A 27,436-nucleotide genomic window follows, 5' to 3' on the forward strand; every position below is an offset into this window, starting at 1 on the left:
TTTGTTTATTGTTTTTATAAGAAATGAGAGATTGATTTACCAAGCAGCATTGTTGTGTGTACAAAAAGTTATGGCATCCTTTTAATTATTCACACATTGAAATGAATTGAGTTCAGTAACAAGATTATTTTTGTACAGTGCTATTACAGTGAAGGGTCTTTGATCCGCATTTTATGGTTCGGTACATTTTTGTTGTGTGGCGTCATTCGGGTCACTCAGTGTCTTTCCTTAATATCTATTTTCATTTCAGTTTCAGTTTTTTCTGTGGGGTTACATTTCATGGGTATATCTCTAATGACTTTAGAAGAACAATTAGGCCTGTGCGAATACTAGTTATTTGATGCGAAGTGAATATCAAATTGAATGTTTAAAATATTTGTGAAGTCCTATTGAATTGTGAATATTGTTCTCTGCGAAGCTGTATCACACTTTTTAAAATACAGGATTGAAATAAAAAAAGATTAAACTTTATTAATATGTTTGAACTAGTGATGGGTCGATCCCAATTTTCTCTAATCTGAATCTCAAAGAGTGCCTCGAATCCATCCCTTAAATCCAAATCCAGGTTTCAAGAGTCAAAAATGAAATACTATACAATAAATAAAAATTTCAACAAAGATAAAATACTTTTTCATAGCACTTGTTTGTTGCTGAGATTGCTAGCTACATTTTAAACTGGTAATTTCTAATGATTTTACAGTATTTTAAATGTCACTAACTTAACCATTTGATAAAATGATAAACTATTTGAAGTAAACAATGCCATCTTGCAGGATGATTTGAAAACATGCTAGAAATTAAGGTAAAAAAATTAGGGGTGAGCCGATCACCACATTTTCCAATCATGCCGATGCCAGAAATGTGGTACCAATCATGCCGATTTTTTTGACTGATTAGTGGTTTTTATAAGTTGGTTATAAAATATGCTCCAAATTACTTGAAAAGTATTGCATAAAGATACAAACGTGATCGCTGTTGGTAAAAAAAATATATGCACGGTATATATACGCACAATATATTTCACGGTCATGAAATGACATTCAATGTCTCGACAAATTTGTGGTAATGAAGCCACGTGTCGAATTTCCACCACGTGAAATTTCGGCTTTGCATAAGTTGCATCTTGCTTTCCCCTCATCACCTACAACAACGGTAAAATGTTTCCAAACAAAGCTGCTTTTCTTTGACATTTACAATCAAAATGCAATATTTAACTGGAAAATATAAACTCCAATTTTTAACTCTGACTTTCAAAACATTAACAAAATAACTAAATGAAAAACGTGATGAAAATACTGTTGTAAACACGCCAGACAGTCGAGGTCAACTATCGCAGTTTGTTACACAATCGATTAGTAATGGATTGTTTTAAATCGAGTCGTCCATATACATACCCGTGTTTTATTGCATAATCGTTCCACCGTTATTTTAAGACGTCCAAATTTGGAATGGAAAAAAACGTCACAATATATTTTGGTCCTGCTCTTAGATGCTAACTGCTTTGTGTATGTAGTTTTCCCATATAAAACAATGTATTTTATATTTGAAATATATTTTTCATTTGGATTCTACCGTTTACGTATTAAATTTACAGAAATACGAAGTTGTCTGATGTGTAAATTTTCTTTTAAAGATGTTTTCAAACGTTTTAACCTTTATCTGTTCGTCTTCGTCGCAGATACGTATCGCATATAAAAATGTAGCCAGTTGGCATTATTCATGTTTAATTATGTTGATTCCAATGTAGAGCGAGCACACGTCGTCGAATATCAATATCGATAGCTCGCCGTACCCATGCAACGTGCGCGCTCTTTCTCTTGTTGAGTTAACTAAATCCAATAACCCGCACTTTTTCGTGGTGTGTACTATGACAATAGTTCAGAAAACAAATCTGGACAGCGTAGCAAACAAATAAACACAATGATGAAAATAAACAAGTAGTATGGACAACACAACGACGAAATGCGTTTTCTTTTTTCTATTTTAAGTTGAACAAAATGTTTTTGTTACGTGACTTATTAAATGGTTTGGTGTGCTTTTGTTTACTCTTTTTAAACAAACGTACTTTTCATGAATGTGTTTATTTTTTAAGAATAACTTTACTTAGTTTTTTTTTTCTGCAGAAAAGATTAAAACACGTAAGTAACGTAAATGTTACTTAAAAACATCAAGCAACAGTTTTGAAGCAAAAAATATGTCTGTGCTTTTGTGTTACGTAAAGAGATTTTTTTTTGTCTTCAGAAAGCGGTAATCGGTAAAAAGGATCGGCATGCATGAAGCCGATCATGCAAATGACAAAATGACCAAAATTGGCCAATCTTAATAATTGGCAATTGGCATCAGCTCACCCCTTAAAAAAATCATTTTAAGGTCTCCCCTCATTAAACAAGAATTTCTGATTGTTTTTACAAAATAAAAAGTTTTGGGTTTCAGAAACTATCTTAAAAAATACATAAGATCATCTCCATAACTTTCTTAAATTCTACAAAAAAAAATTAAAATAACTTACTGTTGAATCATTAAAGCACGTGGAAGGTACTAAATAAAACAGTACACCAACTACGGTATGTCTTTCAGCATAAACAAGGCATAACCTACACAATGTGTACATTTCTAGATGTAACAACAACTATAGTAAATGAAAACATGGGGATCGGGCTAAATGTACGTTACACACAGTATAACATGTCTTCACATACCATTAATTATTTCTTGGCCTAACCTATAAGATTTATATATGTTAGGTGTAAACAAACGAGATGATAAGTTAAAATCGTATTATTTTTCAGTTTTGTTTGGACATTTACCGGCAAACCACGTTTTTTCTCCATTTGAAAAATGAAATTTTTGTGTTATGTTAAGTAATAAAATAAATATTTTTAAACCAGGTATAAAAATAAAATACTTTGCAGCATATACTGTAAACAAAGCCATCCTTTCTTCCCCCCCCCCCCTCCTTTTTTATAAATAACGATAGATAAGAAGATACAAGATGTAGAAAAACAGCAAAAAGGGCAACTTACCACGTTTGTGGCATTAAAAAATAAAAGTAATGGGCTGTACAGTAGTTAGAGATACAGTAAAACCTCAGTATAACAAACTTGAAGGGACTGATTATGTGTGTTTGTTATAGCGAGGTTTCTTTATGAGGTGAATTCAAAACCAACAAACAAATGATTTGTGATACAAAGGGTTTTTTCTGTAGCCATCATATTTCAAAAAACACAGAAGTAATAGTAGGTACTCAGTATATAGATACAGTATAATACACAAAGTACTTTGCATCACAACCTAAGCTTCAAATAAAACAAATAGCAAATTTCCTGGTGAAGTCATATCAAATATTAAAAAGAGCTTTGATTGAGTCGTGTAGTTGAAGCTTCGCACAGGCCTAAGAATGCCCATCTTTATGTGTTCTTTCTATGGATTAGCTGATTAGCTTATTACAACAGGTTTTGAAGTTTTATGTACTGTATATAACTTTTTTAAACCCTATATTGTTGTTTGATAATCTGGCATGGCCGTAGTCCCGAACGTGCTGGATTAAAGACCTGTTACACTACATCATAACAGATTGCATATGTTTTAAACTCATTGAATATTATTATATATATAAAATATAAAATAATATTAAAATATTAGTATTAGATGTACTGTTGAGTGGTTTCTGTTGTTGACCAGAATATTGGGAGGGGCGTGAAGAAACGGCGGAGGTGCGTTGGATCCAGGCTCTAGACAACGCGGAGGATCTCTGTGACGCACGGGGGAAGGTGGTGTGGTCAGATGACGACGACGGCGACCGGTTGCAAGCAACTGCGGAGGATGCGGGGACGCAGGACGAGACATATGGGGAGGAAGAGGGTAGCGAGGGCAGTAGTGAGGAGGGCCCCCCCAGCTTGGGCACCTGCAACAAGTTCGCTGCTCTCACCGGTGACTGAGACAAGTGCGATGTTGCACCCTTGTTAAGTTGGAGTTGTTTGTGATGCAATTCAAAACCTCTTAAAGACTGATTTGTGAAGGAATTTACTTTAAAATTAATAATTTTTTTTTGCATAGTATCATGTTTTGATGCTGAATCTTTGTGCAGTAAATAATAATTAAACCAAATACCAATGTTAAAATAAGGCGCATAATTTTATTTTGCAAAAATGAAGGGGGAATAATATCACATTTACCCAAATAATCCGCGCACAATTTTTTGCAAACATTGTGTTGGAAAAGCTTGGTGCATGGGTTATTCAGAAATTGAAATGCCATATGGCAATGCTGCATAGCACAAGTTCTGTTAAAATCAAAAGCTGGTTAACCTGCTATTGCTTAATGAACGATGGACATCTTGTACGTGGTTTATGAGTGTTCCTGTGAGAAATACTGATTGATTCTGGTTGCAATCATCTATGGTTACTAAAAAAAGCATAATATTATTAAAAAGGGTCAGGTCTTGGAAAATTGCGCTACGAGAAGAAAGTTCACACAAACACGCACACGTACACGTTCTGTTTTAAAAGTTTGGTGCGAGGCTTATTCTAAACTAATAATTTTAGTTATGGTCAAATATTAGTGGTGTGAAGCATATTTGAGGGCATGACTTATTCTGGTAAAACAGAAAAAAGGAATGTAAAGAGTAGACTGGGCTGGTACTAGTGCATAGCAATAAGCTGACATTTTCAATACTGTTACATATTGATATTACAGCCCTACATGAAATGCAACTGTAACTCTTTATTACTCTCTACAATAAAATAAAAAACAAGGCTATGATGACTGATTAGTCTTATCAAACTTGTATACATCACCAAAATATACACAATTCTCAATTACATAAAAAATAAAGTTTTTATCTTAAAAGGCAACAATAAAGGCCTCAAAATATTTCATCATTTTTGTGGTTTCAACTTGTAAAAAATATTTCATGGAATAATCAAACTCAAGAAAATTAGATTAACTTACATACGAGCATTTCTTGTGTGATGATATACACTTGTTCACTTCAATTGATAAAAAACTTGTTTGTAAAAAAACTAAACATCTGTAACAAAAACTAGTCAAATACAAGTTACCAAATGCAAAATACAATGTTGTTAATACTGATGAAAGACACACACACACAAAAATCTAATTCACAACAAAATAATATCAAGAGTTCCTATAGTGGTAATTTTCAAATAAGTGTATAGAGTAGCAGTGAGTACTTGTGCGTTAAGACAAAGATGCGGTGTTGCGCCCGGCCACCACACGCCGCAGAACGGAGACTGCATCGTCCAGCAGAGAAACGAGGAACACGTCCGTCAGCTTGTTCTTCACTGCCACCTCGTCCTCATCGTATCTGGTCCAGCCCGCCTCCTCCTTGCGGCCCTCACGCACCAGCAGCTCGTCGACGAGATCCCTCTTCCTGCGGCCCCAGCGCACGACCGCGTCGCCGTCGGGGCCGCTCCGCGGCACAGAGCGGAACACGGTGGCCAGCTCCCTCCGGACCAGCTCCAGCACGGCCCGGCGGGAGTGCGGTGGGGGCCGGCCCGCTCGCGGGACCCACTCCCACGGCGGGCGGGGCCCCTCGTCCCGGTGGCAGGCGTCCCGCACCAGCTGACAGCCCAGCTGGAACAAGAAGCGGCCGAACGCGGCCTTGCCCTGGAGGGCCGGCGGTACGGGCAGCGCGTCAGGGTCGCCACCTGCCTGCCAGGCGTCGTAGGCGGCCTCGGCGACACAGCTCACCACGCCGCACACCTCCTCCTGGCCGGGGGGAGAGGGGGGCTCCTGGGCTCGGCTGGTCGGGGTGGGTGGTGTGTACGGCGGTGGGGGCTTGTTGGGGATCTCCCGGATGTAGAAGTATGGGCACTGTTCCTGGGCCTGCTCTAGCTCCTGTATCTGTGACACAAACAGCAGCACACCACTGTCATTAACTGGATACTCCCTTCAAAAAGGTTTTTAAGAAATAAGTATCCAACTTGAAAAACATTCTCAAGAATAGAGAGCCTGCTGAACATGAATGTGAAACACTATGCTTCTGCATACTACCTACCTCTAGGAAATTAGATTCAAGCATTAAATCTATGATGAGAAAGAATACTATACATATTCTTTAATGTTTAAAGTTTTTACTCATTTCTTACAATGAGATTAAATGAAGATAGAAAATAAGAATTAGTACAAGTACCAGCCTCCAAGTGCTTGTGGTACTAGTTATTGCCTCTCTAAAATGAATAGTGAATACAGTTTTATAGAGGATTTTTCGGAACACGACCATCAATGCCTGACAGGTGATTTCTTACAAGAAAATAAGTCTTTCCCATCACAAATGATTACTAAAGGATAGAGCCACCTGTTTGCGGTGAAAATAAATGGCAGATTTCGTCAATTTTTTTTTGTTGATTTCGGTTTATTTTACGTCATTTTTAAAACTGATTTCGGTGTATTTTTCGTCATTTTTAAAAATAATTTCGGTAAAATTTTAGTTGCTTTTAGAATTTTTTTCTTTTTAATGCTTTTTTATTTCTTTTTAAAAGCTCAGGTAATTTGTGATCTTTAAAATTTTTAGTTTTATTGAAGTCATGCAGAAATAAACAAAAATTTAATAATTACTTAAAGTGTACAAAAATAGTTACAATTAACATAACACTTTTATTCCCAAAGAACATACATTAAAAAGCTAAATTTTTCATTTAAAAACAGAAATGTTAAAAATATTATGAGAATTTAGGTTTTATTCAGTTTTATTTAGGTACAGAAAGCACTACAGTTCTTGTGTATTGAAATGCTATGCTCATTGACTGGAATTTAATTGTTTTTTACAAATTTCAGTGTAGTTTCAAGTTTCTGTGAAAACAATAATAAAAAAAATCATAACGTTTGTAAATCAAAGGATGTTTTTAAAAGTAGGCCTACCTTCAATGTACTTGTTCATTCAATCCCTTAATTTAGGATGATCAAGTTTCTCTAAAGGAATATTGGCTTCCATGAAAGCACGAACTGTTGACATAACAAATTCTTGTTTGTCTTTAGCCTTCTACGTGCGGGAAATTACGTCGGTGAGTGAAATCTGACGTTTGACACCTGACGTATTTGCTGCTTCAGATTGTTTTGCAGCTTATGCGAACGCTTTATTCTTTTTGTGGGAAGCGCTGCCATTAATGTGTTTCAAACACTATCCTTCCTGGCCCACTCGATGCGCACGTTACAATACCTGCACATCAAAATCTTGTTGGTTTTGTCAAAGATATAAAATCCTTCGTGCGAGAATTCTTTCTCGCGGTCGTAAATTGTAACTACCATTCTAAACGTTTTATTTTGTAACGTTACATTAAACCTTCGTAGACTACACGCAGTCGACAAAGTAAACAGTAAACATACAGATCTACGACGAGACTAAATAATTACAGAATAACAACGCCGCAAGACTCCCGACATTCTACTAAATACTACTAACCGAATAAATATATAAAATAGACAAATTGTTCACGCACGTCCAGTAGGCAACTGTTGGAGTTTGAGAACGTGTTTCAACTTCACATTGCTCGTATTTAAGTTCTCACAACTTCGAACTTTCTCTTTGCACCTTACCTAACCTAACAACATGAACCTGAACCTAACCCGATCAGACAGAGGTCTCGTAATTGTCACATAAACAAAAACCCGTCGATCCTTTAGCGCGAACATGACATCGGAATTTATCGAGCGTAAGCAGTTTACGTTATTCTGTTGTTTGGAAATGGTATTTTTTAGAGATGGACGAGTTGAGGTTTTTTGGCTTCGAGTCGAGTCGAGCCGAGTTTAGCAATTCATATTTCGAGTCGAGTCGAGTTTGAGTCACAAAATTTTTGAAGAGGTCGAGTCAGTTCGAGTTTCATAATTTTATAATTTTTTGCGTCGAATATGATAAATAAAATATTACAACACCCATTGATATAAAAATTGTGTATCCAAGATGTATCTGCATTATTTAAATATTTTAAATGATTAATTCAAATCATTATGTTATTTAAATATAAAAACTAAGCTTTATTTCAACATGATTTCACAGTATCTTTAATGTAGCTATCCTAACCATATCAACCGTCCACAATGTTTTAAAGTATTTATAATGTAGCTAACCTAACCTAATTTACCATAGTTATCATGAGTTGTCCAAAATAAACATTCACGGACACACTGCAAACGAAAAATATGGCGGCGTACAAATAAATACCGTTGCCTTGTTTATGGTATTTCCTTTTATCAACACCGCCATATTTATTTACAATTAACAAAAAAAAAAAACGAAGATGTACAATCGGGAGTTCGGCTCTTTTGTCTGTGGAAAGAAGGCTTCCTGAGGTACGTAACTTTTTTTTTCCGATCCACCGGCAGATCCCCACATGAACAAACAGCTCAATGGATATAGGCCTTGTCACATTGTCACATTCTCAATGTAAATACACTTTCCGCGGCAAGATTATTCGCCCGGAACTTGTTACAACTACAAGAATATCAATATGTTTTTAAATAAATATTTCATGCATTTGATTTGGCGATCAGTAACTGATTGCCAAATAAAATGCATGAGCGTTGTTATTATTATATTTTATTCAAACAAAAAGAAAGTATTTTATCCTAAACGTTATTGTAACGCAGCGCTGCATAGCAGAGCACAGCTATATTTAGTTCCAAAATGCAAGTCTGGCTTGCCTAACACGCAGCCATTATCACGCATCAAGGTTTGGTGTTATTGACTAAATATTACAATATAATTATTTTATGTTTTTATTTTTAGGTTACGGAAATCTCTTGTTTATACGAGTTATTATAAACGGGGCACGATAAACGTGATGATTATTAATATATGTGCGTTTTGCAACAAATTTTTCTTCAGTGAAAATCCATTGACGTATTTTGTAAACAAATGCGGTACCGTATTTGAAGTAAACACAGGACGAAAAACAAAATGAAAACAGTGCACGCTGTTTTCCAAGCAATTTTTTTTTATATAAAATGGTCATGTGACATAATTTTGTCCTATAAACTGTCGCCACTATCGACAGAATCACGTTACGACGTCACGTTCATAAATGAAGGTAGTGGTAGGCCTAGGTTTGGTTGCACTTGTACCTATTATAGCGCCGTAGCACGGTAGCGGGCAAGGTTAGGTTTGCACGGGATGTGTTTTGTTTAAAGGTCATTATCATTTCTTGCTGTATTAATGACTTGGCAAAAACGTCAAGACAACCTATAATAAAGTGCTATAATGTCACGATGCTGGTACTTAACTCGAAACGTGTTTCGAGTCTCGAACTTGATAAAATATGTGACTCAGTTTTCGAGTCGAGTCAATCTGACCCAACTCGGCTCGGCTCGACTCGATAAACCAAGACTCGACCCATCTCTAGTATTTTTTTGTGGATAGCAACGAGCTAGTCGACGAAATATTGATATAATCGATATATCTCACGTTAACACAGTCTGATCGACTTATAGCGCTCAATCGAATAAAAGTAAACACAACAGCGAGAGGAATACGTTCATTTTGTGATTTTTTCACGTTTTATCGCCATCGCTGTAAATTTCACGCAAATTCCTAGATTATGGCGAAAATTTCGCGATTTCATGCGCCGTGAAAAACAGGTGGCTCTACTAAAGGAGTTAACAACCCTCAACAGTCAATTGGATCTTTTTAGAATACCTTTTTATGATACTGGAGATATAATACCTGTGATAAATGATAAATTGCCATCATTTATTTTCCTTCATTAGTAAATTGGTGTTGTCACGCTTTTTTTGCTTACAATTTTTTTTAAAATTTTTTAATGGAGTATTTTTTACTCTCGAAACACATTCATGTGAGCCATTTTCCCGAAATGATAACATAAGAGTCAAGCTCTAAATTTAATTAGCCAGAGTAGGCAACACATACTAAATTAAAAAAGCTAGGCAGGTAGTGCAACAATACAGCACTGTAATATATATATATATATATATATATATATATATATATATATATATATATATATATATATATATATATATATATATATGTGTGTGTGTGTGTGTGTGTGTGTGTGTGTGTGTGTGTGTGTGTATATGTGTGTGTGTATATATAAAAAGCAAAATTACAACTTTAACAAGGAGACAACATGGGTGTAGGTATTTTCAATATTCACAACCAGCACTTAATGAAATGAGCATCTGAAAATCCACATGCTACATACTTACATTTCTGGTGACAGATATGATCTAACACAAATGTGTGTATGGGAAGCGATCTAGTTGGTGATTGACAGATTGAGTTTGAATAACACGTCCTACTATATTAACTGACTGAAGATATTTTCCTAGCATTTCTCCAGGAGACTTTACCCAAATAATTAAATATAAAAAAAAAATTCCCCTCAATATTCGTTACAGTACAAGGATGCAGCTTGATAGCACACCTGCACACTGGTGGGTTAAGAAATGTGCTGCATAGTTGACAGATAAATTTGGTGCTCACTGGATTGGTCCTGTGCCACGATTAGAACCATCTCTTAACATGACTTCCCTTGATTTTTAGTGAAATCCACCATATATGTATCGTTAGAGACAAGATTATAGGGTGAATTGCGATAAAAGCCGAAGTAACACAAAAAAGCATGTCAATACACCCTTGAACATCGAAATGCACGTTAGTACACAATAAAGCACCAAAATGCAACCAAAAATTATTAAATTAATTAGCTTATTTAATCAAAACTCAATAAAAATTACAAAAGATGTAATCTTTTAATACATTAAATTCAATTAATGTAAATCATTTAGCATTGCATTTGTGCTAAAATGTATACAAAATATATTAGAATGATTTTTTTTATAAAAAAAACTATGAAACTGTTACACAATGCAAGCATTAAAACTATGATAAATGAGAAAGTATACTCTTTTGTTCACATATTCTTTAATGTTCAAAGTTTATTCTCATTCCTTACAATGAGATTAAATTAAGATAGAAAATAAGAATTAGTACAAGTACCAGTCTCTAAGTGCTTGTGGTACTGGCCTCTCCAAAAGGAATAGTGAATATAGTTTTGCTGATCTTAGGTGTTCCTAAAGTTTCTTTTTGCGCTGATTCCAGATCTGCAATCCATTTTTTCGTACGTACCATGTACAATTTTTTTTTTTTTTTTGCAAAAAGAGGAAATTAATTTTTTCTTTTGGTAAGAGGGAATAGTTGGCAACACTTGTTACACCCAGCTGGCTTTAGAAGGGAAACAGTAATTCCTTACAGTATAACCTCATTTTTAAGTACCCGCGATATACAAATTCCCGCGATTAACGTATTTTTTTACATGCACTGTCAATTTCCCTGTACTAATAATGCATTCTTTTCCCGCCTTGTGCAAAAGCATTTCCCACTGTTTACGTAGAATTAGTGCTGTACTTCGTGGCAAATCATCGGAAAATTTAGAGAAAACCATAAATTCTCAAAATGAATAGCATGAGTGTATGGTCACCACAGCTTCGTTCGCCATTGTAAACAACTTACTTTTTTTTTTGTGCCACGTGCCATTGTAGCCTACACCATACGGCCATGAACCAAACATATGGTGACATAAACATGAAAATTAATAAGTACTTTTCTTAGCGTTCCCCTTTAATCTTAAATGTATTATGCATGAAAATAAAGCTGAAAACTCACATTTTAAATACACAAAAGAGCGGATTACTGTTCCATTATTAAAATACATTTTAAGCAACGTACGAGTTTCCTATAAATATGGCGTCTTCGTGCATATTTGGCGATGTTCATTTTAACACATTAGAAACATTCTGAAAAGTCAAATGGCTGCAATGAATATCCAAACAATGCAATGGCAATTTAACTTTTATTCCTCAACGTAAACAATTATATTGATGGTGGTAGCTATCGTTTTATAGTATTATTTCTCAAAAAATCTGAAATTAATAAAACTTTAACACATACAGTACACTCCCTATTTAACGCGGTTGTCGGGGGACATAACTTTTACCCGCGTTGTTGCATAACCGCGATGTTTCGATGTGACCAAGGTCAAAAGGCATAAAACACCGCCTGTGTTCTAATAGGTCGGCAAGCACGCACAGTATAGACGGCCCGCCTTTGTGCGGACTTTGCATCCGCAGTTTCCACTAAACACGGGTGAAAAAATAAAAATAATAAATTTTAAAGATAAATATTAAATGTTGAATTGTTTTTATTTTTCCGCGTGCCGCGCACAGTTTGTCGCACGGCCTACGAGCGCGCCACACGCCGCCATACACATGTGCGGCACACAAGCTGCTGCTGCCAGTCTCGTGGTGTTAGCCACAGTATCTGCTTCGTCAGTGTCCGTAACAAAGTAAGCGCAGTGTGTGCGGTTACACACGATTCTGTGGTCAAAGTCTTCTAAAAAGAAAGGCCGTAGTGATACTTCAAACCGAATATGAATCGCAAAGTACCGAGTTTGATTGACAAAATAAAAATTCTAGATTTACTTACAGATAGCTTGTCTTTTGTAGAAGCAGGCCGCAGATACAGGAAAAAAACGATTCTAGCATTCGTACAATAAAAAATAAAGAATCGTCTTTCGTGTCAAGTGGTTAAACTTTATTACCCATGCTTACAGTAAATTATAAATGGTCACATGTGGGAAACAAAAATTGCGCCAATTTAATTTTAGCGCAATCAGTGACACCGTATTAAAAACCGTGTTAAACTTTGTCTTTACTTATTTCACCAAAAGCTGTGTCGAGTTGCTGAGTGTGTGTGGCTCGGATCGGCAAGTGTTATATTCCCCAGCCTCTGTTTAAAGGTCGGGAGACCGCTACACATAAACATTTCCGGGACTTGTTTACTACCTCACGGCAAAAGTGGTACAGTATGGTTCAAGTAAATATTGGACCACTGGGAATTCCTGGGCAAAGATTAAAAATACGCTAGCCGATTTACTTTACTATTTAATGTTAAAACATTATACCAAAGTAAAAAGATGAACTTGTATAATACAATGAATTACCCAATAATATTACGTCTGTAGGTTTAAGTTGTAACAAAACATTTATATACAGATGTCCAGTAAAGTACCAATTAAGATTCTGGAGTGGAATTTTAAACACCGGACTACCTGATTTTGCCTTGTACGCAGGGACGCTGCTCAGTCAAGTGACTCATGCTCTGCCTGTGTGCTGCGTGAACACATTCCCTCCCCCACTCCCCCTCGACAAGTTTCTGCCCGCTCTAATCTCTACCTCTCTCCATATTCTCGGCTCGCCTCTCCCTACCCAGCGCTTGCCGACAACCAAGCCTATCCAACATCAATCCCCAGCCGAGTCACGCTGGACAATGTCGCTGGAAGGTGGGCTTTATCAGGTCCCCTGTCCGATGCTTCATTTGTGAGATAAAGCGACGTTAAGAACTAGTGTTTCAGAAAATATCACTGGGCTGGATTGGACCATAATTTGAAAACCCTACAAGATAGAGGAATAATGTACGGAGATATCTTGTTTAGAATTTTACTGCGGACATTTTCTACGCCTAGGCTTTTTTCTGCCCGATGCTTAGTTTGTTAGTTACAACGCAAAATTATCCTAATCGGCTGTCAACCATTTATTCCATTATTATTATTCATTTCTGACTGGGGGACATGGTTTGACCCGCGATATACCCGATTCCGCGATCAATCGGGGCGCGATATACCGGGAGTTTACTGTAATTAAATACAAAGTTCAAAAATCAATTGTGTTACAAAATTTCAGCACCAAGTGGCTATATCAAGATGCTTCAACATTCTTATCTCTTACACAAAAACAGCAAATTTCATGTTTAACTTTCGGCAATAATGAAGAACGGCAATATTGGATATATTTATAATTTTAATTATGTGAGATAATGAAGTTCTAGTTAATATATAAAAATGTAACCGTCTCTGACATATTTTTTAGTGTGGTATATATTTTCTTATTGTTTCCCATATAGTGAGATGATAAAAAAAATTTGAACATTTCCCTCATTTTGCATTTTCCCGGTTTTTACATATTTTTTTCCTGGTCCCTTGAAATATGTAAAAATGAGGTTCTACTGTATTTACATGCTGTAGTGTGAGATTATATTTGAGAAATAACCCAAACGTGTTCTGTTATATTTGTGGTAGTTATGTAACTGCTAAGAAAAGACGAGACATCAGTAGTTTTGTGAGAAATGTCTATTATCCTTACTTCGGCATAAAGCTTGGTGTTCAAGACAAAAACTGGGCACTGCACAAGGTATGTCGTACATGTGTCGAGGAACTGACACTGTGGAAAAATGGTGAAAAAATATCATTGACCTTTGCAATTCCAATGGTTTGGAGGGAGCCACAAAATCATATTAATGACTGTTATTTCTGTATGGTTAATGTTCAAGGTCATAACGCAAAAACATCTGAACATTCCTTTGGCCGTACGACCAGTTATACATTGTGAATCTCTTTCTATCCCAGTTCCACCTCCCGTTCTCAAAAATGTGCTACAGGAGAGCAGTTCAGAAAATGAATGTGATAATGCTGATGATTACAAGTCCGAAGAAAATTCTGCGCCCAAATTATTCACTCAAAATTAACTTAACAATTTAACTTGTGACTTAAATCTGACAAAGGATGCTGCTAAATTGCTTGGATCAAGATTGAAAACAAAAAATCTTCTCCTACCTGGAGTTTTGTTCTCTTGGTATAGGACTCAAAAGAAGGACTTAATAAAATTCTTTAAAAAAGAGACTCTGGTTTATTGTTGTGATATTGAGGGTTTATTAAATTTCTTTAACGTCGCTTACAATCCAAGTGAGTTGAGGTTATTTATAGACTCGTCCAAAAGTAGGCTCAAAATTGTAGTTTTACATAATGACAATTTTTTTGGTTCATTACCCATTACGCATTCAGTGCATCTCAAAGAAACATGAAAATCTCAAAGATATGCTAAAATGCATAAACAATGAAAAACATTCTTGAACAATATGCGGTGATATAAAAGTTGTTGGTATGCTACTTGGTCTACAATCTGGCTACACAAAAATGCTGTGTTTTATTTGTGAAAGGGACAGCAGAGCCAAAGACAAACACTGGAAGCACTGGCCCAAAAGAAAAACCCTACAACCAGGTTCACAGAATATAATGAATGTACCACTTGTTCAACAAAGCAAGGTACGATTACCTCCACTTCACATTAAACTTGGATTAATGAAGCATTTCACTAAAGCGCTTCCAAAAGGTGACTGCTTCCAGTATTTGATAACAACATTTCGGAAAATATCTTATGTGAAACTGAAAGAAGGGGTCTTTGTGGGACTGCAGATAATAAAATTAATGGAAGACTGTATGTTCAAAAATACAATGAAACATGTAGAAAAAAGAGGGCTAGGTTTCTTTTAATGAAGTTGTGGCCAATTTTTAGGTAACAAAAAACAGAGTACAAAAGAATGGTTAAAGAAACGTCGGAGTATTTAATGAAATTAGGAGTAAAATGAGTGTGAAACTTCAATTCTTACATTCACATATTGAGTGTTTCACTGCGAATCTTGACGATGTCAGTGAAGAAAAAGGAGAATGTTTTCACCAGGATATAAAGGACATGAAAAGAGATACCAGGAAAGGTGGGATGTAAAAATGATGGCGGACTACTGCTTCATGCTTAAAAGAGATGACACTGCTCAAGGAAGACAATCGAGGAAGAGAAGTTTCAACCCACTTCAGACAGATCTTGAAGTGAAATCAGCGAAGACGATGAATTAAATTGTCAGATACCGTTGTGTTTTCGTAAGAGTCATAAAATTTTAAAGTGAGTATAATATATTATACTATTGTGTACTGTAATGCAAGTACATTGCAATTTCATACTGGGTTTAAAAATACACGACTTTGAAATGAAACTCAAATAAATTGTTCACTGGACAAAAATTTCATTTACTTACGGAGTTTTACCCCTGGTCTGAACTAGCGTTTTGGTATACTAAATAGCAAATAATTTACATGATAGTGTAAATGAAAATTATTAAAAGTGAAACCATTCAAAAATATTGCTTTATCATGGATGGAAGTGGGTTGCAAGATCTATTTAATATTATATATGATTCAGCATCTACGAACAAAATAATGACAGGACATGCATATCCTAGAGCATTGGGGGGTCATATTTTGGCTCATCTGGTTTTAGCTAAAATCGTTCTGACGATGCTGGATATGACAGATGAAGAGCAGTCTGCACTCTCAAGCATTCTTGAAAATTTTGATACAGGCAGTACGAGTATAGAATCACCACTAGTAAGCAGTGTTGTGCAAAAATTCTCAAACTACTTCATTTGCAGAATAATAGAGCTACGTCAAAACTGTGGATTCAATATTTTAAGATGGTGACGATTATCAAACAATTTGTGCTGGCAGAAAGAACTGGAGATTGGCACTTACACCTAGAGTGTGTTAAGGAAATGCTACCCTACTTTCATGCAAGTGGGGATTACTTATATGCGAAATCATGTCACCTGTACTTACAAGATATGGAAGAACTTGAAACAAAACTGACTCCACAAGAATACGAACTATTCGTTACAAAGGGATTCTTCACAGTTAGGAGGTCTGAAAAATTCTGGTCTGGACTGTGGTCAGATTAGAGGTGAGTTGCAGAGTATCAACCTGCTACTTTGTAACTGATACACACATGTATCAAGTACTGCAAATGAGTACACTATTCAAGTATCAAGTACTTTAGTATCAGTTTAGAATTCACCTGGAACAACACCACGGCCAATGTGCGCAGAACTAGATCGCAGATGACGGTCACTTGGGCGGAGCTTGTGAAAGGGGAGGGAGCGGCACGACGAATAAGGGATAAAGAAGGGAAAGAATGTAGGGGAGGAAGTGCAGGGGAAGGCGTTGAAGGAGAGGCGCAGAGCGAAATTGTTACAAGTCGTTTTGTTTATTGTCCCACATCAAAGTACGCTCAGTGCGCAGTGTGTGCTTCTTACGAAGATTGAAGACTCTAGCTAGTACGCTAATAGCGATACAAGACCAAGGACACTTGTTCTAGAGCCATCATCCTTAGGTGATAGATATGTGGATCTACGATCTAGTGAGCAAAGCTAAAACACTGTCTCGTTCAATAATACAACTAAATTTTAATATTAAAAAGTACATTAATAAAAGATATAATATTTATATTTGTGCACCTAACAGCTATGAAAATGCAAATAAATTCTGAGTTGACCCTAATAACAGATGTAATCAACATATGGACTTTCTTTTTTGGAAACAATTGGTAACTGCTTGTAGAAGGAATTCCTATATCTGGCCGAATCTTTTTTTGGTTGAGGTACGGTGTCGTATTTGCGATGTCTGGATCATCGCTCCTACTTCTGAACAGTGATAGTGATGTTAAACTAACTGTACAGTTGGATGTTTACGTTTCAAATGTTTCTTCAGATTAGTCGATGATTTATAACTCAGTTTTTGTTTGTGGGTGTAAAAAATTACCCCGTGCGGGGGTGAACAGCCCACGTCCATCTCTACCTGCACCGCCAGTTACAATCATTGTTTTTCAACCCAGCTAACCTTGACTTCGCCAAGGCTAGTTGCGTACACACGGTAGAGACGCAAAACTAAATTAAAAGTTTGATTATGTATGCAGTAGGTTATTGCAGCGTTCATACCAATTACTTTATAAGCAAACATTTAAATTTATTCCGGATAAATTATAATACATGAACTACAGACAAGTGGAATAAAAAACATAAAAACGACATAAAATGTAAAAATACTATACATGACGCCCGGCCGTAGCGATCACGTTACCTGCGGCACAAAAGCCTTGCCTTCGCATAAGTCTAAGTCCGTGCTTCAACACGCATCTTGGCTACCGTCCCAAAACAACTTCTTCTTCCACCAATAACAAATTAAAGTTTTACTTACAGTAATTCTCGCCGTGCTGTAGAAATTTACCAAAACTGTAGCGGCCCCGGGTACCCGGGCTGTAGACTGGGCGTAGGTGACACATGTTGCACAGTCAAATGGCCACGGTCGACGCACTTCGGGGCGTGGTGGATTAACACTCGCGACTCACGAAAAGTTTAAAATCGTTGATGGGAAATACATGGCCGTTCATTCCAAATTATAAAAAATATAATGCAGCTGAATGCGGGCCGCGGCAACGATAACTCCACGTAGCAGTGTCCAGGGTTAACAGTTCATAACGATGTGTCGGTCGTGTCCCAACTCCCGTGCACGGAGTTACCCTGGGAACCCATATTCACAACTGACCCGCCGTCGGTCAACGCCCGCAAGCTTCTCACTGCCTAGAGTCCAAACAGTCCGCTCCCCGCATACGTCACACTCCCGTGACGTCATCCACCTCCCTCCGCTAATTCCCCCTCTTTCATACGTGGACAAGTCCATTCAGCATAGGTAAATGGCCGCACGGAAAACCACAGTCTTTGATTAATTTTAACTAAAACTAGTGAAGACGTATATAAAAATAAATATGAAAACATTACCTAAAAAAATTACGTTAAAATTAAAATTAAACATAATTAAACATTCTGACACTTCTGGTGTCTCATGTTTACACAAATTACACTTAGCAAACTCATTATTTTCCGTGAAAAAATTCCACACAAATGAAGTGTTTTTCCTGCACTTTTCCATTCCTTATTTCACTATAAAGATACTAACTACAAAGCATGACCGCCCGCAACAATGTACATGGTAATACACGGCCAGGACGAACTGCAGTGAATGTTGAACTGATTGATACAGGCTGTATTAGGCGGGCATGAGCCTAACAGAGGTAGAGAATTACCGGGCGTGATAAATAATGTATCAGATTCTCCTTACGGTCCCACGGTCTGCGTACGCGGAGCTTTTTTTTTTACTGTTGGAGAGAAGTAAGCACAGGGAGGGGAGGTTGTTGGAAAAGAGTGAGAAATACTCCTTTAACGTCGGAAAGGGGGGAATGAAGTATGACGTGGAGAAGGAGGGGCTGCAGATTACGAAAGGCGTGGAAAGAGAATACCGATACCTTTTTACGCTGGTGATGACGGCACGGAGGACTCTAGCTGATACAGAAGGATCAGCTACTTGTAACTAGTACATTACTGTAACGGTATCAGGTTGGAACAGATACTGAAAATTGCTGTAACAACCCACCTCTAGGTCAGATATGCGATCAATGAAGAGTATCGGTGGATTAACACATGGAAGAGGTATTACAGACAGTACTCTGGCAAAGTGGATCTCTTCAATGCCTGCTGCTATTGACACCAAATTGAAACATTCTGTGGAGTGTCATTTGCGACAACTGAGCAGCATGTTGATGCCAGGGCATCACGTATATTAAGAGACGACATTGATGTACAGAAATTGCTGGACTGGTTTACCTCTCATGATTCATTCCCACTTAAGGAAGAAGTAATGTCCATAAGTACTGGACTGACAGGAGAAGAGAAGATTAACTGCCACCTAGCTTATGAAGCCGGAAATTCCAGCATTTCGAGGATGATTGGCAGTAATTTTGGTATTGTCAAGTTTCAGTGAAAACAGAGAGTGATGCCCCTACGATGTGTTAATTCTGCTGTGAAAATTCACAAGGAAGAAGTTCCAGTCAACCCTGATACGATTTTCCGCAGAATTTAATTTCATAAAAAATCAAATGAACAACTGATACAATACTTTCAATATGAGCTGGCTCCATATCCGTTGTCCTTATTTGACGAAGTTGGTATGCGTAAAACACGCAAATCAGCATTCTACGACCTGTTTACTCCTGAAAAGTATTCAATTGATATGAGTAACTCTGCTTACGTCATAGATGGAAGCTACCTCTTACACCGTGTGTTGTGGCAGGCCCGAGAACCCTTTTCGTCGATATTAAATAAATATATCGAGTATGTTAAACATTACTTTGGACAAGGTGCAACCATTGTTTTCTATGGATATCCAGATGAAACAAGTGCGAAGGGTATAAAATCTGCGGAACGACTTCGAAGAGGCAATAAGCTGACAGCAGCAAATGTTATGTTTGATGAGACAATGTCAGTGACAATGCCACAAGAATTATTTCTATCAAATGAACATAACAAGACCAGTCTTATCTCCATGTTGACTGAGAAATTTAAAGCTGAGCAGTTTGTTGTAAAGCAGGCGAAGGAGGATGCTGATACTCTAATTGTGACCAGTGCAATTGTCATCGCCCAGCATGCTGATTGTGTGGTTATTGTGTGGGAAGACAATGACCTGTTGGTGATTTTGACTGCATTAGCTCCAGACTCCCCCAACATAGATTTATTGAAGCCAGGAAAGGGTCAACATAGCAATGCACTTTACAGTCCATGCAATTTCAATTCATCCGAACCTGCTAAGGATAATATCCTATTCCTTCATGCATCAGTGGTTGCGACACTACATCAGCTTTTTTCAGAAAAGGAAAACTGAAATTTGTTAAGGTGCTGGAGAAAGAGAGTCAGTTGCAAGAAGCTGTAATGGTGTTTAACAAAGCTGAAACTACTGCAGATGAGGTTGATGTGGCAGGACAGAAATTCATTGCGGCAATCTACTCTGAACGTAGTGATATGACACTAGATGAAATACGCTACGAGATGTTTCAGAAATCGCTACAAAGAAATGAATTTAACCTCGCTTCTTTGCCTCCAACTCCAGCAGCTGCTCGCCAGCATTCCTTGAGAACATATTTGCAAGTGCAAATGAGGAGCAACAACCACACCGATCCACTGCTATGGGGCTGGAAGACATCCAAACATGGTCTAGTCCCTGTTACAACAAATAGAGATGCAGCACCCGAAGAGCTCAAAACTGTGTCTTGCAGGTGTGTCAAAGGCTGTCATGGAGTCTGCTCTTGCCGAAAAAGTAATTTGAAATGTACAACGATCTGCAAGAATTGCAAAGGCCTATCGTGTGCCAATTCCCCAGTAGACGACATTGTTCAACCAAACTTCGTCTGCAACGAAGAGCATATAGACCTCCAAGAAGATAAGTGTTTATCAAACTATGAGAATGAGAATGAGCCACCTGAATTCCCTTGTTCTAAAAGAAAGAAAACATAAGTGTGTGTATTATGTACTTAAAAAGTGATTTATAAGCTACATGTTATGTACTGTTTTGTTTGTAAAAATTGTTTGTTATAACTGTACAATATAAATGATAATGAAATGTCTCTTGATTATCATAGATGCACTGCTGAATGATTTGATTTAAGATGAGAAGGAAGATTGGTAAATCTACAGAGTTAGAGGCACCATGTATTACGAATACCTGTCTGATGTGACATTATTTTGAAAATATGTAAACATATCATTTGTGTTTTGTTTAAATCACATGTGTGGTTATGTAAGTAATAATATGTATATATTCTCAGTGTAAAGTTAACTGGACAGTCTTTAAATCATTATCATATTGAAATTGTCCGGGCCTGCGGCCCCTTTGAGTCCGATATGCCACCGCCCAAACACCACCACCCTCTATTCAAACCTCCTGCTAACGAGTGCGTGTGTGTATGTGTGTATGTGTGTATGTGTGTATGTGTGTGTGTGTGTGTGTGAGAGAGAGAGTTGGTCGCCCGGCAAGAGGGTGCTTAGCTGCAGTGTGCCGCACCCCTATATGTATTTAAATTATTATTGTTAACCTTTTATTTTCACCCCTAAACAGTGTCACGACGGGTCAGTCAAGTGAGTGTCTTTTGTTTTCTTAATATAATAGTTTTGTAATAACGTAAGTGCAAGAACGGCCAAGGACGCTCCCTAGCGGGCGACGGCGGAACTAGCATATAACTTTATTTAAACAATTTCATGCACGAGTAATTATTACAGACAGTCTGGTCATGGGTATGTGTATATTAATTTTACAAAAGATTCATGTTATTCTCTGTAATCGCAAGGATGTTAACGGTAATTGTGTTCGGCGTGAAGGGCGCCATGTTTCCTGCCGCGATCCTTGCCTCACCCAGTCTCCTTCAACAGCCGGCTGAGAGCGGACGTCTCTGCAGACACCCCGAGGACATCACCGTTGTCTCACCGATAAGTAGCTCTGTTAACTTAACTAATCCAAATCGTTTTATTTTTCATCCTCGGGGCCTCTCTCGGTCGGTGGGGGCTGTTTAATAATTAATTTCTATACTCTCAGGAGTTTTTCACCACCTTCGTTTTACGTAAAAGCTTGAGGCGGCCACGTGTGTGGACCGCCTCCTCAACTTATACCGATTTGTGCCTCGGGCGTTTTAACTGTGTAAAGGGAGGATTGTAGGAGGACGTGTAACGCATCAATAAAACCAACTTAATTGAGTCACGTGTCTTTGTGTTCGGGGGAGCCACGTGGGTCCTTAACCCAGTCAGCAGCGTGTGGGACACCCTAAGAGCCCACTGCGGTTAGGTAGAAGTGTGCCCAACGCTGAGAGCGGGCTCGGTTTAGGAACAGGTGTTAACATCGATATTAGGAGGGCTAATATCTCGCCTCACACGGGCCACGTAACGCCCTGAACAAGAGTCTCTAGTCAGGTCCATGTGCCCACTCACGTGGTGACACCCACTATTTCCACCACTAGTTCAAAATGTAGCACCGGTACGCCCTCAAAATGTGTTTATTGTATTCTCTGTGTTATAAATATTTTATTTTGAATCATTATTATTTAAAGAGAAACTGTTTAATTCTCCACGAATGCACAGTGCTAATTGATACTAACAAGTTTCTGATAATGTCATGAGACTGATATGCCACAGTACATTATATTGAATATATTTTATAGAACCAGTTTCTAGCTTTTTGTTTTATTATAATGTTATATTTGATAATCACTATGTTGTATTTATTTATAAAGTTACTGGTAAAACATTTTAATGCTGTTATTAATCCCTGTGTGTCTATATTTTCGGTAGTATGTATGTTACGAGTATCAATAAATCCATCATATATGATAATTTTTAAGTGCTAAAACTTTCAATGGATTGTATGTCTCGTGTGTAAACGAATAAATATGAATATTATTTATTATTCCTTCAATTTTAGTTACAATAAAACTTTTTCGATTGTCAAAATTATTTCGGATTAGGAAACATTAATTTTATTTTTTACCATTGTCGACACCCAGCCTTCCATTGATTTTGATTACCTTATTTTCAGTGATTAATGTATATTTATTAAGTCAAAAAACCATTTCTTATTCTCATTACAACAGATGAAGTAAAATAAAAGTTTATATCACTTAAGTGGTTTAGCATGTGTGATCATTTTTAAAGTGTTTTTAATCCTATGTGTATAAAGTTTGCATTTCTACCAAATCAAATTTGATGGTAAATGTTATGTTTGACTAAATAAATATCTGCTTATCAAAAATAATCTACTCGAAAAGAAAGATTTTTCACAACATAACCTTTTTACAATGGTGGCTCAAATTATTAATTTATATATACAAATGTATGTGTACTAAATAAAACTCAGTGTTCGTTAAAAGAATAATAAAATGTTCTTCAACTTTTATTTCATTACTTTTTTCGGTTAGGATGGGCTATTTCGGATATATTGCTAGTAATAAAACTAAAAAATTAAATATTTAAAAAATACTTTTTAAAGGTGGTTTTCAAAAAGTGTTAATTAGGTTACAAAATAACCCATTTCAATGTATTTTGTACTCTTTCGAATCGTAATTTAATAAGCTACATTTATCTTCGGAACAATTTTTTTGATTGGAAAATTCGTTTTCGGATAATTTGAGAAAAATGAAAAAAATCTACAGTTTTTTCAAAATGGCGGCCAACGCTCCACTCGTAAATCGGGGCAAACTTAGGATACTCTTACTACGAATGAACTTCGTCGATTAAAACAGATTCCAGCGTTCCTCTAATTATTCGTCACCAAAACCTTTATTTTACTGGCCTATTAACCTTTATGAAAGTTTCAATGTGCTTGAAAATGCATTCCATGAAAAATCAATCTCTTCTTCCACTGCATACTGGTGATAATAATTACACTTATTTGTATTATAAATGTTTAAAACAAGACATTAGATTTCTGTAATCATATTAAATAACATTCTATTAAAGCATTAAAACATAGCACTACTTTCTTGTTGTTGCCAACATTAATTATGTGTATGCCAGACAATGAAATTGTTCATTCATTATTAATTTGGTGTTTCTAAAATTTATTTTCCTCAATTTTTTTATACAACTTTGACAGTAATTCACTAAATTAAACGGGAAATTTAGTGCTCACAAAAGCAAGCTTGTGTGTGAAAGCATCTAGTCACTTTACTATGTGCAGTATTTTGACTAATGTAAATATTTTAAAAAAAATGTAAAAATTAACAAATAAATAAATTTAAGAAAACTTACATTATTTTCTATAAAGTTGAAAGTCAGAAAGAGCCATTAGTTAAAATACAACATAAAGCATAACACATGTTAAAAAGGTCCTTGCATGACTACATACAGTTTTTTTGAATGACTCCTAAAATAAGTTTTTGAATTGTAATAAGTGGTTTAGTTGATGTTTAGCTCATTCCTCCCCAAGCTAGAATCCCATTTTAGCATGCAGAATAGATGGAAAAATAGCTAAGCTAAGTAAGCCATTCTGATTTCTTCAACAAATAATAGAGGTCTTATTTCTACAAATTTATACCAAATTCTTCGATTTTTGTTTGAAAGATAAGAAACACTTTTGCCCCTTTGTAGAAAAGAGTCGAGCACAATATGTAAGTATTTTATATCTTGTATTCTTTCTATGAAACTAAATTTTTCAAATTTAATGCTTATTTCATTAAATACATGAATTTTAAGTGGTTCCATAGGCTGACCAGAAATGTTGGCAAACAAAATAATATATTTGGTTTTATTTATACTTGGAGAAAGAAAACTATAATTGAAACTATCTACAACCTTTATATCCATGTTATATAAATCATTTATATTTAGGGAGTCTCCTAATTTATTATTAACTTTTACTCTCTGAGACCTACCCTTGAAGTAGTTTAAGGGTTATGATTGTTTTTAAAAGTATTTAAAAAAACAGTTTTGTATGAACAGAGTGAATAAATGTACTCTCAAAAAGGTTATAAAAAAAGATGTCCTGTTATTCCTTTGCTTTACTTTATGATTGTCAATTGGTAACTATCTTTTATATTTAAATAAAGGGTGTGCTGTGAAATAAATGTACTGTTGAAAAAGTCGTCGTTTAATAGCACAAATTATTTGTAGATTTCAGTTTCTCATGTCCTTTCTCATCTTAGTAAAGAACATATATGAAAATATGAAATAAGTGATGAAACTTGATAAAAATCCATATCTGAAACTTATTGCACTTGTTGGTTAATACATTTAATTATGGTCTATCTCAACAGAAAATTAGTTAACATTTTATAAAAAAATATTTATGAAATTCTTCATGACTTTTATGATGTGAGCTTAGTTTCCAATAAAATATATTTAAAAAGGTTTTTTTGAAAAATACTTCTTATGGTGTAAAAAATTTATTCTGGAAAAAAAAAACAGCAAAGGAAAGAGACTGCAAGAGCTTTCTACTGGAAGGAACAATTTTCATACAAACTCATTTCTCGAAGGTACTTAAATACTGCACCATAAATTTGAAGTTCTAGGAAGGTAAATAAATATGTTAAAAAAGCATGACAAATCAAAATCAATGGCATTACCTCCCGATCAATTCGCAACTGCCGACGTCGTAACTCCTCAGCTTCGCGCCTGCAGCTGAGTCCGTAGTCTTCATCGAACCACTCGTTCTCGCACTCTGCTGGCGCAACTTTGGACAGGTCAGTTCCCACACCCACCTGCAAACACAAGCACAGCGTCAGGGTCTAGCCGCTGGAAACACGCGCGCACGTGCTCTAGAAGTGCGAGTCGACGTCCGGTCCCCTTCCACCCTTCATTTACTTTGGCTCGACCCACTCGCATGCTGATCCCGCAGGTACATCCCGCGTCAGGGGTCACGTGATGTGCGATCGATCTGTGGGATTGTTGTTGTGTGAGCGTGATGGGACAAGGTGTAGTTTATACAGGAAGAGAGAGGGTACCCCAAGCTATTTCTGGACTGCGCTGGCCAGAAATAAAAAAGCATTCAACACACACGTGGCTGCTCATTAGCGGTATTCTTAGCCACACGTGGCTGCAGACACCGACTGACACGTGGGCAAAATAAAACAACTTGCTCCGCCACACCAAAAACCTTACATCATCTTTAAAATCAAAACACACTTAACACAGTTGCATTTTGTTATATTTAGAGATTCAGCTGTGTATGGATGTAAAAATTAAATGCAAAGACCATTCAAATCAGTTGAAAATTCAAAAATAAATTATATTTGTCAGATTCCTTGCTTTTGTTATGATTCAATACCATTATCTTAGGTCATAAACTATGGCAAAAAAAAAAAATACTTGGCAAAATAAAAGGTTAATAATACTAAATGACAACAACTTTTCATGGAACCAATAGAAACCAAAAATATTAACTTGCAACTGCTGTTTTAATCACACACACAAAAACAAGTAATATAGGAAAGGTTGTTGAAATCTAAATAATTTATTAACATCACTCCCTTTCTAACGACACTTTCAAATGCAACAAAACCTACAAGACTGCTATGAAGACAGTTCAAACATTAACCAAATTGGAATTTAATTCATAGCTATTCCTTGACTCTTTATCCAAGACTCAAACTCAGAACATGTTAACTGGAATCTAGCAAGCATGCAGTCTGTGTCATGGATGGAGTAAAGTATGGTAAATAATACTGACAAACTCTTACTTGAACCAGAAGGTAGCAACCATAAAGTAGAAAAATTATAAAAAAGTAACTTACTTTTAAACTAAACATTGGTACTTACTACAGGAAAGCAATAAAACTGCACACTTACCTGAACTTCAACTGAGCTGAATATGTACGCATGTACAACAGTGCATGCATTATGCAAATACTCAAGAATTCTATTGGCTACATTCTTCACATTCTTCATGTCAGTCTTTATCTCATGTGTAAACATGATAAACTGTATACACACATACATGCTACTGACTAAAGTTGTCTTCTGTTCTTGCTCAATACACTGGCAGCAATTATGATACTGGTAATATTGGAGATGTGAAGTGAAATTTGAAATCATTTACTTTTTGTTGTTTTATTTTAATACTGAACTTTTTATGAATCATGGTAGTGTAGTGGAAAGACCATTCACAAAGATTCCCTGGATTTAAAATCCAGCAGAATTGAATTGATAAATGTAATTTTTTTAGTAGGAAGCATGATGTATACAATGCAATCAAATTGGTTTTCCGGGTATTAGTTCTCCCACCATCTCACTTTACTTCATCTCACCGCATTCATTCAGAAATACGAAGCTTCTATTGATCTCACATTTGGGAAATATGAAATATAGGAGTGGCAGAAATCGTGCCCATACTAACAAAAATCCTTACATAGTTTAAGTATCCTGTGCAACTGT

At 36.4% G+C, this 27,436-nt stretch overlaps 2 protein-coding genes across 3 annotated transcripts in view; one reads left to right on the forward strand and one right to left on the reverse strand.

Moving 5' to 3' along the window:
- The window catches only part of LOC134546200 (guanine nucleotide-binding protein-like 1), a 64,181-nt gene extending 60,060 nt beyond the window's left edge, over nt 1-4,121 (forward strand). The window contains exon 12 of the mRNA XM_063388806.1: nt 3,682-4,121. Within this exon, the coding sequence (XP_063244876.1) occupies nt 3,682-3,938 (257 nt within the window). The 3' untranslated portion in view covers nt 3,939-4,121. The remainder of the gene's footprint in view (nt 1-3,681) is intronic.
- Nucleotides 4,122-4,139: 18 nt separating this feature from the next.
- LOC134546197 (microtubule-associated protein futsch-like) overlaps nt 4,140-27,436 on the reverse strand; it is an 843,281-nt gene continuing 819,984 nt past the window's right edge. Inside the window, exons 29-30 of one of the 2 annotated variants that reach the window (XM_063388803.1) lie at nt 25,630-25,764; nt 4,140-5,865 (exon numbers count right to left, since the gene is read on the reverse strand). In XM_063388803.1, coding sequence (XP_063244873.1) covers nt 5,200-5,865; nt 25,630-25,764 — 801 coding nt within the window. In that variant the 3' untranslated portion in view covers nt 4,140-5,199. The remainder of the gene's footprint in view (nt 5,866-25,629; nt 25,765-27,436) is intronic. The other variant, XM_063388804.1, reaches the window with a different exon arrangement.

Source organism: Bacillus rossius, chromosome 1 (genome assembly GCF_032445375.1).
Source record: "Bacillus rossius redtenbacheri isolate Brsri chromosome 1, Brsri_v3, whole genome shotgun sequence".
Taxonomy (NCBI): domain Eukaryota; kingdom Metazoa; phylum Arthropoda; class Insecta; order Phasmatodea; family Bacillidae; genus Bacillus; species Bacillus rossius.